The sequence below is a fragment of the Bufo gargarizans genome, chromosome 5, assembly GCF_014858855.1.
Source record: "Bufo gargarizans isolate SCDJY-AF-19 chromosome 5, ASM1485885v1, whole genome shotgun sequence".
Classification (NCBI taxonomy): domain Eukaryota; kingdom Metazoa; phylum Chordata; class Amphibia; order Anura; family Bufonidae; genus Bufo; species Bufo gargarizans.
This window is the reverse complement of record NC_058084.1, coordinates 185923943-185941738: the sequence shown is the minus strand read 5'-3', so window position 1 is coordinate 185941738 and position 17796 is coordinate 185923943. Positions and strand designations below refer to the sequence as shown.

Below are 17796 nucleotides of genomic sequence, written 5' to 3'. Positions count from 1 at the left end.
ACCCCCCCACCCCATAACAGTGCCATCCACAGACCCCCCCCCACCCCATAACAGTGCCATCCACAGACCCCCCCCACCCCATAACAGTGCCATCCACAGACCCCCCCCCCTTGCCGCTCCAGTACAGACTAGTTATAAAATGTGTACAATTAATAAGGATTCTATTCATGAGGCCCCCTCTGCAGTAGAACATTCAATATAGCCACATCCTACTCACAGGGCTGTTCTCTTAATGCTGGCCGGCCGGGTAGACGAGCGGCAGCGTCACGACTGACGTCACATGCCTGCGCCGCCTCCTTCATTCAGAAAGTAGGCCGGGCACATGACGTCAGTCGTGACGCTGCCGCTCGTCTGCCCGGTCGGCCAGCATTAAGATAACAGCCCTGTGAGTAGGATGTGGCTATATTGAATGTTCTACTGCAGAGGGGGCCTCATGAATAGAATCCTTATTAATTGTACACATTTTATAACTACTGGAGCTGGGGGCCGGAGCACAGTGAACGCACCGGCCCCCAGCTCCTCCCCGCTATTTTCTGCCGATATGTACCAATATCGACCGAAATGGATTAGGCCCATTTTCGGCCGCCGGAATTTCGGTGCACCCCTACTTCTAATGTCCCCAAAAAATAAAATGGCATTCACAAAATGATCCAAACATGTAGTAGACATATGGGGAATGTAAAGTAGTAACTATTTTTATAGGTATTACCATTATAAAAGTAGATAAAAAATTTTGTACATTTAGATTTTTTTTTATAATTAAAAATAACATTTTCATACTCCAGCACTGTGCGTCAAAAATTATTTTATTTGAGATGCGGCGTTGACGTTTCGGCCACAATGGCCTTTATCAAACTAATGCCGCTGTCCGGAAGTGCGCCCATAAACACTGCGCTGTCAGATAGTAGCGTGTGTCCACACTCTTGAATGGGGATGCGCTCAAGCGTGTAGACACAAGCTACTGACAGCGCAGCGTTTATGGGCGCCACTTCCGGACAGCGGCATTAGTTTGATAAAGGCCATTGTGGCCGAAACGTCACATCACGATGCCGCATCTCAAATAAATAAAATATTTTTTGACGCACAACGCTGGAGTTTTTCATTTTATTATTGCACGGGGTGGGAACTCGACTCCAAGCAGCAACTTCCAAAGTGCCAGGAGGTTGACATCTCTACTAAATTTTACCACTGTTAGGAAGTACAATATGTGATAAGAAAAATTTAAAAATCTCAGAATTGTCTGGATCACCACATAAAGTGACGCAAAAAATGGCAAATCTGACCAGTGCACTTTGAGTGGTGATAACTTTAAAACGTTTTGACTTATCCAGGCCATTCTGAGATTGTTTTTTCGTCACATATTGTACTTCATGACACTGGTAAAACGGAGTAAAAAATTTAAAAAAAATATACAAAATTTGCTAATTTCCAAGTTTCGATTTCTCTACTTCTACAATACATAGTAATACCTACAAAAATAGTTATTACTTTACATTCCCCATATGTCTACTTCATGTTAGGAATGACATTTTATTTTTGGGGGACGTTACAAGGCTTAGAAGTAAATCATGAAATTTCTCAGAAAATTTTCCAAAACCGACTTTTTAACCTCCTCAAGACCGCCGCACGCAGGGATGCATCTTTGCGGCGGCCCTGCAATTCCTCCTGGACGAGCCGGCACGTCATCTCACGAGACGCATCGCGGGCCGGCAAAAGTTAAAGGACAATTTAGTCATTAGCCTGCCAGCCAATGATAGTCGCTAGCAGGCTGATGATTTAAAAAAAAAAAAAAAAAAAAAAAAAAAAAAAAAAAATCGAATCAGAAGCCATTTAGCACATTATATTTATAAATATAATGTGTTAAATGGCTGCTGTGCTCCTCTGCTGATTCTTTTCGTCGGTTGGTTCCAGCAGAGGAGCACAGTTCACAGTGAGAACACACCAACAGTACACTTAGCCCCAGATCACCCCCCCCCCCATCACGCCAATTAACCCCTTGATCACCCCTGTTAATCACTAGTGAAAGGGAAAAAAGTTTTCCCCCTGGTATTGACTGATAGTTTTAGGATAGTTTAGGCCCCTTGGTTAGGTAGTTAGCGATCGTTTAGCGCCCAGCCCACCTCAGTCACTGATTCGCGTATCGCTAATCAGCATTTGTACTGTTATAGTATCTGTAAGTGATCAAAACTGATCACAGTCAGATCTATAATAGTATTAGTGTCACCTTAGCTCACCCTCTACCCAAAACGCAGTGTTTGCCCGATTGGACGCCCACACTTGCGTTCACCCACGCCCGCCCCGCCGCAGTGACAATTTTTATTTTAATTTTTTATCACTGCACAATCACTTTACAAGTGCTGTGGCTTTTTTTCTTGGGTAGTCCCCCTAAATTTAGTAGTCCAAATGGCAAATAAGGGGTATTCTTCTGAAGAAGCCTACAGGCTTCTGACCCAGTCGGATGAGGAATGGGAACCCTCATCTGACGAATCCAGCGGGTCAGAATATGAACCTGTAGAAAGCAGTGGCAGTCTGACCCAAAGTTCGGACGATGAGGTTGAGGTCCCTGATTCCACCAGGCGTGTTGCTAGACCACAGGTTGCGCAGGATCCGCTTGAAGGGCAGCAGAGTGGGGCTGGCGCTGTCGGATTACGTGGTGAGGCATACACCAGCGCAGCCCATCCTGGACCTAGTACCAGCACTGCCGTAGAAGATGGTGAAGTGGCGAGCACCAGAAGGGCAGTTGAAGCTGGTACAGTGGCACGTGCAGTAGTTCCCCCGTCGCAGCCACCGCACAGACAGGCCCGTAGAGCCCCTAAGGTGTTGGCAAACCCTAATTGGCAGCCCCCAACTTCGGCCGCACCATTAGTTCCCCCTTTCACCGCCCAGTCTGGAGTTTGGGTTGAGACAGCTCAGATCGGCAATGGGGTTTTTTGAGCTGTTCTTGACTGCGGAGCTGTTGGACTTAGTTGTGGCAGAAACAAAATCGATATGCGACTCAATTTATAGACGCCAACCCGGGAAGCATTTATGCACAGTCTTTCCAGTGGAAACCCGTCCAAGTGTCCGAAATTAAAACTTTTCTGGGCCTTCTCCTCAACACGGGACTAACAAAAAAGCATGGATTGCGGTCATATTGGTCCACAAACCCAATTCATCACATGCCTATGTTCTCTGCTGCCATGTCCAGGACACGATTTGAGACCATCCTGCGTTTCCTGCACTTCAGCGACAACACCACCTCCCATCCCAGAGGCCACCCAGCTTTTGACCGGCTCCATGAAATTCGGCCCCTCATAGACCACTTACACCAAATTTGCAGATTTGTATACCCCTGAGCAAAACATCTGCGTAGACGAGTCCCTAATACATTTTATGTATGGGGTCAAATTGTATAAGCTCTGTGAAAGGACCACAGGCTATACCCACAAATTTCAGATCTATGAGGGTAAAGATCAGACCCTGGAGACGGTCAGTTGCCCTGACTACCTGGGGAGCAGTGGAAAGACAGTCTGGGACTTGGTGTCACCCTTATTTGGCAAGGGGTACCACTTTATGTGGACAATTTCTACACAAGTGTGCTCTTCTTCAGGCATTTGTTCCTAGAACAGATTGGCTGCTGTGGCACCGCGCGACCTAGTCGCCGGGGCTTCCCCCCAACGGCTCGTTACCACCCATCTTGCAAGGGGGGAGAGGGCTGCCTTGTGTAACAAAGAACAGCTCGCGGTGAAATGGAGAGACAAGCGTGACGTTTACATGCTCTCCTCCATTCACGCAGACACGTCAATCCAAATTGAACGAGCAACCAGTGTCATTGAAAAGCCCCTCTGTGTCCACGACTATAATTCGCTCATGGGAGGGGGTGGACTTCAATGACCAGATGTTGGCTCCCTATTTACTTTCCCGCAGAACCAGACGCTGGTATAAGAAGGTGTCTGTATATTTGATTCAATTGGCTGCATATAATAGTTATGTTCTCTACAGTAAGGCTGGGAGAACAAGATCCTTCCTCAAATGTCAGGAAGATATCATCAAGAACCTCCTGTATACAGGAGGTTCCGTGGCCCCAACCACCAGTGTAGTGAGCTGTCTACACGAGCGACATTTCCCCAGTGTCGTTGCCGGTACCTCAAACCAACCGCCACCCGAAAAAAAGTTGTGTCTGTAGCAGAAGTGGAATAAGGCGTGACACCCACTATTTCTGTCCTGACTGCCCTGACCACCCTCCCCTATGCTTAGGGGAGTGTTTCCAGAAGTACCACACACAGGTACACTTAGCATAGGGATTGCATCTCACAGGACAGGCACACAGGGCTATTAGGGCCCATTCACACAGAGCTGCTGCAAACCTCTCCTTTCACCTGGGACAAAGTGCATAATGTCTGGGCGATTTTGTGCTTTGCACATTGTCCCATGGGGAAGGAGAGGTTTGTCCTATAAAAAGGTAAAAAAAAAAAAAAAAAATCACCGGTAAGCAAAACAGTTACTGTTCTGTTTCCAAAGTTCATAAAAGTTAATGTTCTGTTCAAATGTTATTATAAAGTTCATGTTAATAAATGTATTGCGTTTCTTTTTTCTACCTTCTAGGTGGACCAACCGATCGACCAGCTGCAGCACTGATGTGCATTCTGACAGAAGCATTGCGCCGCTGTCAGATTACACAAAAGTCGGTGTATGCGGCGCTGCAAGACGAGATTTCTCCTGTGCAGTAAAAAAGATGTTTGCCGATGCTTATGAGCTGAGGGGGCGGTGGTGTTTATGTGCTTTGGCAAACACTTTTTTTTTTTTTGTTATATACAAAGACAAGGCTCGCCTCCTCAGCACTCCCTCAGTGTGCCTGCGCCGATGACGTCACCAAAAGAGAAGACGTCATCGGCACAGGCGCACTGAGGGAGTGCGGAGGAGGCGAGCCTCCTCTCAGAGCGCCTGCGCCGAATAACACAAGCGCGATTTTTGAAATGCTGACAGGGCCGGCCGGAGAAGGAGATCGCAGCTGGCCCTGTCAATCAACACAAGGAGGGGGCGGTTATCGGCGGCTGCTACCAGCAAGTAGACACCCTACTTGCTGGTAGAAAGGTAATTAGCATATCATAAAAATAGGTTTTTGGCTAAATTTACTGAACAAAAATTATTAATAAACATAATGTATGGCAATATGGCAGGATAGGGATTATAAGTAGACAACAAAAAAAAAGACAAAAAAAAAGCGTTTAGTGGGGTGACAGAAGCCTTTTTGTTTATTTTTACTTGAAACGTTTAACTTTTTTTATTGTCCCACTTTGGGACTTCAGCTTTTGGGGGTCTAAACCTTTACAATGCATTCCAATATTTCGCTATTGGAATGCATTGGCTGTATGAGTAATACTGTGTGTATTACTCAGACAGCTTCCAGCCTGTGAGATCCAGAGTGCTGGATCTCACAGGCACGTCACAGGAAGGCATTGCGCTGCCTTCCATGCCATCGGGTCCCCTCTACAGCCCCATGGGGACCCGATGGCACCGCCACCACCCGCAACATGAAAAGCCGCAAACCGCAGGTCACGGGACCCCCGTGCATTTAGCAGGGTCCTTAAGGGGGTTAAATGGAGGCATTAGAAAGTACAACTTGTCCCACACAAAAAAAAAAGCCCTCATACAGCTATGTGAAGGAGAAAATAAATAAAATTATATTTTATCGGCTCAAGGAAGAAAAATTAAAAACGCGAAACCTCCGGTATCCTAAGGGTTAAGCGTGGGACAAAAAAAAAAACACACACACACAATGTGAACGCTGAGCAGTGCCTGGCCTAGGATGAAACCATTGGCTGCGAAACGTTCCGCACGACCCTCTTCGTGCTTCTCAGCCGTCAGTGTGTTCACAGTCAGTACACTATGCTGATGCAGTCTGGAGCTGTACAGCTTTCAGCACTCCCCACCAGTAAAATGCGCAGAAAGCCGGTTGCTATGGGTAACCGCACACTTTACAAGCACTTCTGGCTAGGACACCACTATACGCATGGCAATGCCGGATACCAAACGTTCACGTGAGGAGCACCGCAAAGTCCGCCTGGTCACGTGTCCCCAGACGAGCCCGCCCACTTCACTATTGGTACAGTAAACGTTAACGCGGTCAACGGTCAGGTCAGAAATTCAAACTTCAACCGCCCACCTCCTTCCTCCCGCCAACGGCGGGACCGCGCGAAACCGTCACTGACTGAAAACGGCTTTGGTTCTAGCAAATAAAACAAACTAATACACGACACGCCGAGCCGGTGTGACAGACTATATGAATGTTAGTCCACACTGGAGCGGTAAATTGCTGAAAGCCACACTGCCGAAGCTCATGAGGGCCACAGACTGTAAGCAACTTCACGGACAGGTATATAAACGTAGACAAGCGGCCGCTGAGGTGAGCCAGGAAGAAAGTAGAGCGCGCCCCCGCCACAGAAAAGGCAGAACAAAGGATCCGGAGAGCGCGACTGGATGGGGGAACTGCTGGCGCCGGCTTCGTTTCCCTCTCTGCTCCCTCATTGGTTCTTCTTACTTAGAGCGCCGCTTCAACGACCAATCAGGAGAGCGTGGTTAGGCGCCGGTGTGGGCGTGGTTATAGGGTGGGCGGGGAAAGGGGACTGGGGAGGTTAGTTTGGCGCCTGGGACCGGTGCTGCTGAGTGAGCTTGCTTGTCACTTTATCGTTGGGGGGGAAGGAGGAGAACCGGCGGAAGAGGAGGACCGGCAGAGGAGACAGGCACTCATACGGTAATTCCCGCTTGTCCCGTGTGCTGACTGGAGTGGGCTATACTATGGGCCCTGGGTGAGTGCAGGCGAGGACAAAGGGGCCGCCCCCAGCTAGTGAGGAGGAGGGGCTCCCGGCTCAGGCAGAGCCACCCTGTGTGCTGGGAGCATGTAGGTGCAGGGTCAGTATAGGGACAGATGCTGCTCCGGTACTGTGCCTACACTGTGGGGAACTTCTCCCTGACAGTGTGGCGGAGCGGTACCGGTGCGGCAAGTTTCATAGCGTGACGACAATCATTATGAATGGACAGAGCGGTGCTTGGAGTCTTCCTGACATGTCCATTGCCTTAGCCATTGCTTAGGGTGTCAAGATCCACGCGGGTCACCAGTCCATGAAGATCTAGGTGTGTGTGCAGGTCTGCAGTCCATGAAGATCTAGGTGTGTGTGCAGGTCTACAGTCCATGAAGATCTAGCTGTGTGTGCAGGTCTGCAGTCCATGAAGATCTAGCTGTGTGTGCAGGTCTGCAGTCCATGAAGATCTAGCTGTGTGTGCAGGTCTGCAGTCCAGGAAGATCTAGGTGCGTGTGCAGGTCTGCAGTCCAGGAAGATCTAGGTGCGTGTGCAGGTCTGCAGTCCAGGAAGATCTAGGTGCGTGTGCAGGTCTGCAGTCCAGGAAGATCTAGGTGCGTGTGCAGGTCTGCAGTCCAGGAAGATCTAGGTGCGTGTGCAGGTCTGCAGTCCAGGAAGATCTAGGCTGCGTGTGCAGGTCTGCAGTCCAGGAAGATCTAGGCGCGTGTGCAGGCCTGCAGTCCAGGAAGATCTAGGCGCGTGTGCAGGCCTGCAGTCCAGGAAGATCTAGCTGCGTGTGCAGGTCCTGCAGTCCAGGAAGATCTAGGTGCGTGTGCAGGTCCGCAGTCCAGGAAGATCTAGGTGCGTGTGCAGGTCCGCAGTCCAGGAAGATCTAGGCGCGTGTGCAGGCCTGCAGTCCAGGAAGATCTAGGCGCGTGTGCAGGCCTGCAGTCCAGGAAGATCTAGGCGCGTGTGCAGGCCTGCAGTCCAGGAAGATCTAGGCGCGTGTGCAGGCCTGCAGTCCAGGAAGATCTAGGCGCGTGTGCTGGTCTGCAGCCCAGGAAGATCTAGGCGCGTGTGCTGGTCTGCAGTCCAGGAAGATCTAGGCGCGTGTGCTGGTCTGCAGTCCAGGAAGATCTAGGCGCGCATATTTGGACAATTTTTCTGTTGTACTTAGGAAGGAGAAAAATAATCATTACCTTAATAATAACAATTTAAATAGGATTTATTCAACTGAAACAATAATATTACAGCATGTTATTTGCTTAAACGTCTGTGTTTGCATTTTGCACGCACGCATGCCTGCCTTACCGATAGGTAAAGGAACTTCATTAAAATATTGCCAAACTGGGACTCTTTTACGGCCTGCTGCCATTATAGTTTTGTAGGACTTAGTTTCAATTTCTTCTTGTGCAGATCTATTCCACTCCAAACAATCAGAAAAAATATTGTTTATATTCTATTCACTGAACTTTAAACTTAGCACTGATGGGGTTGATTCTGTATTTATAGGTTTGTAGAAGTTAGGATTAAGATCTTTTTCTCAACTCTTTTCATGTTACAAATTCAGTTTTGCGAACTCCAAAATTAAACCAAGCATCTGTGATAATATCTTGTAGACAGAGAAACTACCCAGTAATCTTACAAAAACCTCTGGAAGAGCATGACATTGTGAATGGAATTTAACAAAAAATTAAACATATACAGCCTTAGGCCTCTTTCACACTTGCGTTGTCCGGATCCGGCGTGTACTCCACTTGCCGGAATTACACGCCGGATCCGGAAAAACGCAAGTGTACTGAAAGCATTTGAAGACGGATCCGTCTTCAAAATGCTTTCAGTGTTAGGCTGCTTTCACACTAGCGTTCGGGTTTCCGTTCGTGAGCTCCGTTTGAAGGAGCTCACGAGCGGACCCGAACGCAGCCGTCCAGCCCTGATGCAGTCTGAATGGAGGCGGATCCGCTCAGACTGCATCAGTCTGGCGGCGTTCAGCCTCCGCTCCGCTCGCCTCCGCACGGACAGGCGGACAGCTGAACGCTGCTTGCAGCGTTCGGGTGTCCGCCTGGCCGTGCGGAGGCGTGCGGATCCGTCCAGACTTACAATGTAAGTCAATGGGGACGGATCCGTTTGAAGATGCCACAATGTGGCTCAATCTTCAAGCGGATCCGTCCCCCATTGACTTTACATTGAAAGTCTGGACGGATCCGTCCCAGGCTATTTTCACACTTAGCTTTTTTTAGCTAATATAATGCAGACGGATCCGTTCTGAACGGAGCCTCCGTCTGCATTATTATGGGCGGATCCGTTCAGAACGGATCCGCCCGAACGCTAGTGTGAAAGTAGCCTTATATGGCACCCAGGACGCTATTAAAGTCCTGGTTGCCATAGTAGTAGTGGGGAGCAGTATACTTACAGTCCGTGCGGCTCCCGGGGCGCTCCAGAGTGACGTCAGAGCGCCCCATGCGCATGGATGACGTGCCATGCGATCACGTCATCCATGCGCCTGGGGCGCCCTGATGTCGCTCTGGAGCGCCGCGGGAGCCGCACGGATGGTAAGTATGCTGCTCCCCGCTACACTTTACCATGGCTGCCAGGACTTTAGCTTTTTCTCAATGGTTACCATGGCTGCCGGGACGCTAAACGTCGTATCTGGCAATGCGCCGAAACGACGTTTAGCTTAAAGCCGGATCCGGATCAATGCCTTTCAATGGGCATTCATTCCGGATCCGGCCTTGCGGCAAGTCTTCAGTTTTTTTTGGCCGGAGCAAAAAGCACAGCATGCTGCGGTATTTTCTCCGGCCAAAAAACGTTCCGTTCCGGAACTGAAGACATCCTGATGCATCCTGAACGGATTTCACTCCATTCAGAATGCATTAGGATAATCCTGATCAGGATTCTTCCGGCATAGAGCCCCGACGACGTAACTCTATGCCGGAAGACAATAACGCAGGTGTGAAAGAGCCCTTATTCTACATAATTATCTTATTTATAATGAAATAACCTTTTGGATGGCAATATATTTGTGTGCAGGTCTGCAGTCCATGGAGATCTAGGGGTGTGTGCAGGTCTGCAGTCCATGGAGATCTAGGGGTGTGCAGGGGCAGTGAGGACAGCATTAGTACATCTTTATTACCTGGTGGAAATAAGTCACTGCCTGAAGGAGATTGAGAAGTGCCCCAGTTTGTATTCCTGTTACTCAGCAGTAGTTCTTGTATGCTGTTACAGTATACAAGTGACAGCTTCTCATCTGACACTTGTGGTCACCTTCAGTCGGCATTGATAGGACAATCTGCGTGTGCTCATGGTAAGCTGCTGTGACGTTTCAGTACACCTGTCTACAGATGTGGTCTTCCTTACTTCGGGTGGTGTCACAGATGTCAGTGCCATGTGTGATGCCACTCCTCACACCTGAATGTGCATACATACACGTCGGCGGCCAAGCCCAAAATGAAAAGGACTGCATCTCACTCCAAACAGAGTGTCTTTTGTTGCTTAGGTTGATTTTGTGTGGCCTTTGTCATGGGACACTGTTTTTTTGGGTCTAAGATACTGGTGCGACCCTTTAGAAATTGTGTTACACGTCAGGTGGTCCCAACCTAATGCCGTGTTCAAGTGTTTGATCCGTAACTAACATCAGTGATTGTTAACCAAACCCAGGAGTGGTGTCTACACAGATAACAAGTTTCCCTGTTGTCTGTGTGTTTGACCTACTCCTGGTTTTGGCTCAGAATTGCTGAATTAGGTCTTTGGGCTGATTCACATGGCCGTGGTCTGATACATCTCCTGGGCTGACAGTCCTGTGTGAATCAGCCCTAAGGCTCTGCTCATACCTATATTGGATACTCTGTGAAGACCATACACATTAGCACATTGTTGCGGCAGATGGTCCTATATGTGCGGGGAGCTCCCAACTCTTCCATGACAGATTATGTCGGTAGAGAGAAGGATCAGGCAAAGTGAATATTTTCTCCTGAGAAAGAAGCCTCTGGCCTCCATTCTCGGAGACCAGTGATGGTCGGGACCCTAAGGGTATGTTCACATGATGGATTTTTAAAACACGCTTTTAAATTCAGCACCAAATCCATGCTGGTTTTACATTTTTTTTATTATTATTATTATTATTATTTTATTTTTTTTTTTTGGGGTGTATACTGCAATGAGAAATTGCTTTTTCAGCTTGCAGTTTTCTCTCCGGCCAAAAATCCTGAACACTTGCCGGAATGTAGGACCCGGCATTCATTTCCATTGAAATGTATTAGTGCCGGATCCGGCATTAAAATTTCCACATTCACAGATCCGTTTTTCCGGTCCGCGCATGCGCAGACCTTTTTAAATCTGTGAAAATAAATAAATACCAGATCAGTTTTTCCGGATAACAACTGGAAAGACTGATCCGGTATTGCAATGCATTTGTCAAACATATCCGGATCCGTCTGACAAATGCATCCGTTTGCATCTGGATTGTCCAATCCGGCAGGCAGTTTCGGTGCGACGGATCTGCCTGCCGGAATCCTCTGCCACAAGTGTGAAAGTACCCTAATGTGTATTACTTGCAGCATGTATATGTTGTTCCCAGCACATGTGGTGCTAGTAATAGATAGTGGCCAACCCCTTCAGTGATTGATGCTCTGCTGAAATTTCAGGCCCCATAATGGCATCCATCAGGTGCTATTTGTGCCTGTCCAGCAACAGATTCAACTCTAATGTAATGTTTGTTGTAATGCGGCAGGACATCAGAAATACAGATGTGAACAAAGTAGTAGGCGCCTTTGTGTGATGGAGTTCCTCTCAAACACTCCCTCGTGTGGCTCTCACCTTGGCCTTCCTCTCAAACACTCCCTCGTGTGGCTCTCTTCTTGAAGTCATGTGGGTGGGGGTCTGTCAATAGATGACTGGTCCTGCTGAACTACATTTATCTAATGTGTGATCACCTAAAAGCGTACACACACGGTGGCCCTTGAGAGAACGGATCATTCTCTAAAATCTTTGCTTATTTTGATACACGGCATAAAAAAATAAATAAAAAATTGACGTTTTTAAATGCGTTGACCTCGCACACTGGTGGCATATTGATAGGATATGCCTCCAATGTCCGATAGGTGCAGGTCCCACCTCTGGAACCTGCACCTATCCCTAGAATAGGGCCTCCAAAGTGATAAATGGTGCAAGCGCGGCCACCCTCCAATCACCTCTATGGGTGTTCCAGAAATAGCCGACCGCGCTTGCGCCATGTGCCATTCACTTCTTAGGGAGTTACGAAAATAGAACAGTGCATAGAAGTGAATGGAGGGCACCCTGTGTTTATAGGCTGACCTCAGCACCTGGCACATTTGACTGTCAGGATGAAAATAAAGCATTTATCTTAACTCGAATATTGCTACCTTCTCCAGGGCTGCATCCTAATGAGGACCTGTAATCTGCATGCCAGGTATAATTCCCGCTGCCTGCTGAACATTCCTTCTTTTTTTTTTTTTTTTTTTTTTTTCCTCCTGATCCGACCTCCGATTCTCAAGATCCGTCACACATTCATATTGGCGTCCTATATGCTAATTGGTTGTAGTTTGCTCTGACTCTGTCCAGTCATATCTGCCTGCGTCAGAGCAGCCTGACTGATCTAACATATCTCGTCAGACCAGGCAGTGTGAAATGGGTTTAACTGACCATATGATCACATATTTAGAAGCAGCAGAAAAGTCTTCCCAAGGAGATCCAGTCAACACCCCAGTTCTTCTGTGGAGCTGATTTTGTGAAATGTTGCTGCTCGTTAGCTGACTAAAGCACTGGATTTTTTTGTAATTAGTGCTTTTTCTTCATTTGAGGCTATTGGTGAAGGATCTGAGTCTAAGATTCTGAGGACTGTGCTCGCCTGAATTGTGGCCTATGCTGAGCTGCGCTACTGAATTATGTGGGGAAAGTCCAACTCCTTTCAAATCTAGAGTACGTGGCTTTTGATTTGACTAGTTTCCACATACAGTCGTCATGATATAAAGCCGATAGGCGGTTCTTGAAGTTTCTTTTTCCCTTTCTCTGCAGTTTTCGATAGTCAAAAGTTAGATTTTATTTTTTGTAAAGAATAAACCTATATTTTTGTAAATTGGCGCTCTGCTCCGAACTCCAATCCTCACACGACCTTCCTGGGCGAACATAAGGATTCGTACTCTGCGGTCGGGGAATGCTTTTTAGGTTGTTGCATATTTTATTAAATGTCGTCTACAGGGAAGTGGTTGAGCAATATATCATGAGACTATCATGCCTCTTCTCAATTAACACAGCGTTACTGAGGGGAATAAGAATCGCTGACAGATGCATGTTTTTATGGCGCGTGGAGTCTGTGTCCTTTGTGTCTAGAGAGGAAGATACTATTGGGGAGACACAAGGGAAGATTTGTATCGTAAATGATCACCAACTGGACTAGTGTCATACCTGCACTGGTAATATGATGATGATAAAGACTATTGCTAGCATAACCCAGTTTTTGGTCCACATGTTTTTACATGTCGATGTGGACCCATTCGCTTTAATGGGGCTGCAAAAGATGCGGACAGCACACTGATGTGCTCTCCAAATCCGTATGTCTGTTCCACAAAAAAGTCCTATTCTTGTCTGCAATGTGGGCCGCAAAACAGGCTACGGTTGTGGGCATGAGCCCTTAAAGGGGTTTTTAAGGAGTAAAATATTAAGGTCCTCAATATCTGCTTTGTGAACCACAAAACGGCTACGGTCGTGTGCATGAGCCCTTAAAGGGGTTTTCTAGTTTTAAGGTCCTCAATATCTGCTTGGTGAGGTTCAAACTCCCAGCACCCTTGCTGATCAGCTTTTGCGCTGTAGTGAGTGCCAGGGCCCCTTCCTAGGCAATGTGATATCACGTGTCCTATGTGCAGCTCAGTCCCAAATGAATGGGTCTGGGCTGCAATACCGAGCATGGCAGCTATAGAATGCCTGGTGAAGTGCATGGTATCTGGTGAGGAGGCCTCTTCAAACATCTGATCAGCAGGTGGGGGGGGGGGGGTGGTCAAGAGTCCGACCTCCACCAATCTGATATTGACGTCTTATCCTGAGGACAGATCATCAATAATGTTCTCCTGGAAAACCCCTTTAGGCTAGGTCTACATGATGACATGTCGTGCGACAGATAGGGCACAACTACACTGCAACATTTGTCGCACAATTTTTATAATGATAATCTATGGTGTCGCAATGCGACAGTCGCATAAAAATCCATCTCAAATGGATTTTTTGTGACTGTCACATGTCCCAGTGCGACACCATAGAATACCATTAACGACATTGGTGCGACAAATGTCGTTATGTAGACCTAGCCCTAATAGCACTGATTTGTATTGTGATCTGACTACAGATTATCAGGAATCTTTGAGGAGTATGATACATTAGGTTACATTCTAGAAGTAATCATTGGGTGTATTTCTGCTCCTATTGTATTAGCAACCCTGCCCCACCCAAGGGTGCGGTTTCCTGGCATGGTTATTGGCAACATTGGGATCCATCATGAAAGCTTGTGTAATTTTATTCACTGTAATAAACTGTGAAAGATTCTCATATTTCACTCCAATATGAACGACGTCTGATACAAGTATGTTACATGAGCAATCCGGCGGGGCACAGTTACATGTAATTGGGAGCGCAGAATCACTTTACCTGCTGGTTTATTGGCTTTGAGTTAATGTATACATGTTTTATATACAGTTGTGCTTGAAAGTTTGTGAACCCCACAAAGTTATCAGTTTCTGCATAAATTTGGCCCTTATACTACATCAGATTTTTACACAACTCCTAAAAATAGATGAAGATAACATAAACAAACAAATGAGTCAAAGAATATTACACTTATAGTCTAATATAAGTCTAGCATGACATGTGAGTGGAAACGGTATGTGAACCTTTGCTTTCGGCATCTGGTGTGACCACCTTGTACAGCAATAACCGAGACGAAATTGATTGTTCCTGCACACCTGCACAGAAATTTTAGCCGATTGCTAAATATAAGACAGCTTCAACTTTGTTATGATGGTGTTTCCTCCCATGAACTGCTCACTTAAGGTCCTTCAACAGATACGCTTTTCTCACAGGGACTTAAAGCGTAGGGATAATTGCGTGGCTGGGGTGATTCCCTGGGAAGACAGTGGCTGCCATTAGTGTTGAGCGAATCGAACTTTGGATGCTTCACCCGAAGTCATGTTGTTCAAAACTTCTGACTAATACTGTACAGAGATCCGTCTCCATACAGTATAAGAATGTATGGGCTCCAATGAGCCGAAGTAAGTTATTTGCAAAGTCGCGCTTGACTTCGTTGAATAACTTTAGTAGTTGATTTTTTTAAGTGGAAAACCACTTTAAAACTTGACACCAAACTCTGCTTCAGTTCCGACTAGTTACCCGTCTTACAGATGGGATGATGTTTTTATGCTGGAATGCAGGGTTTTCATTTGTCCAAACATAATGCATCTCATTTAAACCAAGAACTTCTATTTTTGTCTCCTTATCCATAAAACCTAGTTCCAATAGCCTTCTGGCTTGTCCAGGTGAGCTTTGGTAGAGTCCAAACTCTTTTTAGATGCTGGAAAAGGTATGATAAAGAGAAAACACTGTTCGTCATGGCTTGTGGTCTATGGGGCTGTGTAGACGCAGACCGGAGTGTCCATGCTGGCCACCACCAAAAGTGTTCCCTTGAATAGGAGGGAGCCGTTCCATTGAAGTGAATGCAATGGCATAGTTGTAATTACACCTGCTAAACAGTGAAGAGAAGGCAGCTCTTGTTCGAGCGCTGTGGTCTCTTCAAACAGCTGAACGGCAGGGGTGCCGGAAGTCGGCCCTTCTTCTCATGAATGGTTCACTAGGGGGTATAAAGTACAATATGTGACTAGAAAACAGTCTCTGAATGACCTGGATAAGTCAAAGCGTTTTAAAGTTATCACCACATAAAGTGACACTTTTGAGATTTTCAGAAAATGGCCTGGGCAGGAAGGTGAAAACAGGCCCGGGGTTGAAGGGGTTAACCTAACCCTCTATATAAAACCTTTTATGTTTGTTTTGGTGTTTACACAAGTTGACTTTTAACCCCTTCAGGACCCTGTCATTTTTCACCTTAAGGACCGGGACATTTTTAGCAAATCTGATGTGTCCCTTTATGTGGTGATAACTTTAAAACGCTTTTACTTATCCAAGCCATTCTGAGAATGTTTTCTCGTCACATATTGTACTTCATGACACTGGTAAAATTGAGTCAAATTTTTTTATTTTATAAAAAAAATGCTAAATCACCCAAAATTTGGAAAAATTAGCAAATTTCAATTTCTCTACTTTTAGAACAGATAGTAATGTCTCCAAAAATAGTTATCACTTTACATTCCCCATATGTCTACTTGGGATGTTTGGATCATTTTGTAAATTACATTTTCTTTTTTGGGGGTTGTTAGAAGGCTTAGGGTATTTTCACACTAGCGTTTTTCTTGTCTGGCATAGAGTTCCGTCCTAGGGGCTCTATAACGGAAAAGAACTGATCAGTTTTATCCCCATGCATTCTCAATGGAGATCAGTCAGTTCAGGATGTCTTCAGTTCAGTCTTTTTGACTGATCAGGCAAAAGATTACACTGCAGCATGCTACCGTTTTATCTCCGGCCAAAAAAACTGAAGACTTGCCTGAATGCCGTATCCGTCCTTCCGGCATTTCAATGCATTTTTCAGACTGATCAGGATCCTGATCAGTCTTACAAATGCCATCAGTTGGCATACGTTTTGCCAGAACCGGCAGGCAGTTCCGGCGACGGAACTGCTTGCCGGATCACTTTGCCACAAGTGTGAAAATCTTTAAATTTTTCAGAAAATTTCCAAAACCCACTTTTTAAGGACCAGTTCAGGTCTAAAGTCACTTTGTGAGGCTTACATAATAGAAAACATCTAAAATGACCCCATTTTAGGAACTACACCCTCAAGGTATTCAAAACTGATTTTACAAACTTTGTTCCTGAAGAATTAATGGAGATTAAATTTCAGAATTTCATTTTTTGGCAGATTTTCCATTTTGATCAATTTTTACTAGGAACTTGAATTTTTTTTTATATTTGTCCCACTGTGGGACTTCACCATTTCAGGGTTTGGTCCGCAAGTGTGAAAGTAGCCTAACATATGCTATTTTCTAAACAAGAAATATACTTGGAGACTTTCTCGCTTTTATGGAATTTCAAGGACAAGCATGTGAGAAACGCAGTATTTTAGTTTTACCATCTTATCTTCTGGGAATTTTGCAGGAAGATCTGCTGTTATCAAGTATTTATAGCCATAGAGAAATGGGAATCTGCAGTAGGCCTCCTTCACACGTAATTTATGTTTAATGTTTTTAGTTGGTTTAGTTTTTTTGTTTAATTTTTTTTATTTTATCTTAATATTTATTTATTTTATCTATTTAACTTTACAAATCGTACCCACAGTTACCAAAAAGTGGCACATTTTTGTGCATCAAGGTTTAGGGTCCATTCACACGTCCAATCTGCAAAACACAAGGCCGGCACCCCAATAGAAATGCCTATTCCTGTCCGTAACTGCAGACAAGAATAGGACATGTTCTATTTTTTTTTTTTGCGGAGCCGCGGACCGGAAATGCGGTGCTGTCCGCATCTTTTCCGTCCCCATTAAAAATTAATTGGTCTGCACCCATTCCGCATAATTGCGGAACGGATCCGGACCTAAAGTGCGGACGTCTGAATGGAGCCTTTAGAGAGAGTTTGTCCGCCTAGTTGGATGAAACGGCATGGTTTACAAAAAGGGGTGGGGTTTCCAAAATTTGGAATGCATCCGTATTTTTTGCGGACCGCAAAATACAAACTGTGCAAGAGGCTTAAGTCAACTGATGGTATAGGATTAGACAAAAGTGTCTGTCATCCAGCATAAGCGCTCGTGATAAATCTGATGCAGATCTAGACAGCCTGTCTAAGGCCGCATTTAGACTTGCTGAGCGAGCAGGCAATTATCAGGAAAGGACAGCAATCGCCTCTGCTGTAT

General features: G+C 46.0%; 1 protein-coding gene across 5 annotated transcripts in view; it reads left to right on the top strand.

Moving 5' to 3' along the window:
- The first annotated feature begins 6603 nt into the window (after positions 1 to 6603).
- Positions 6604 to 17796, top strand: part of EZH2 (enhancer of zeste 2 polycomb repressive complex 2 subunit) — a 53363-nt gene continuing 42170 nt past the window's right edge. Inside the window, exons 1-2 of one of the 5 annotated variants that reach the window (XM_044293974.1) lie at positions 6910 to 7113; positions 7149 to 7288. Coding sequence is in view for 2 of the 5 variants with exons in the window: in XM_044293976.1 (XP_044149911.1) it covers positions 6778 to 6788 (11 nt within the window). In the remaining 3 variants the exon portion in view is untranslated. Of the gene's footprint in view, positions 6789 to 6909; positions 7114 to 7148; positions 7289 to 17796 lie in introns of those variants that run through there. The other 4 variants (XM_044293973.1, XM_044293976.1, XM_044293972.1 and 1 more) reach the window with 4 other exon arrangements.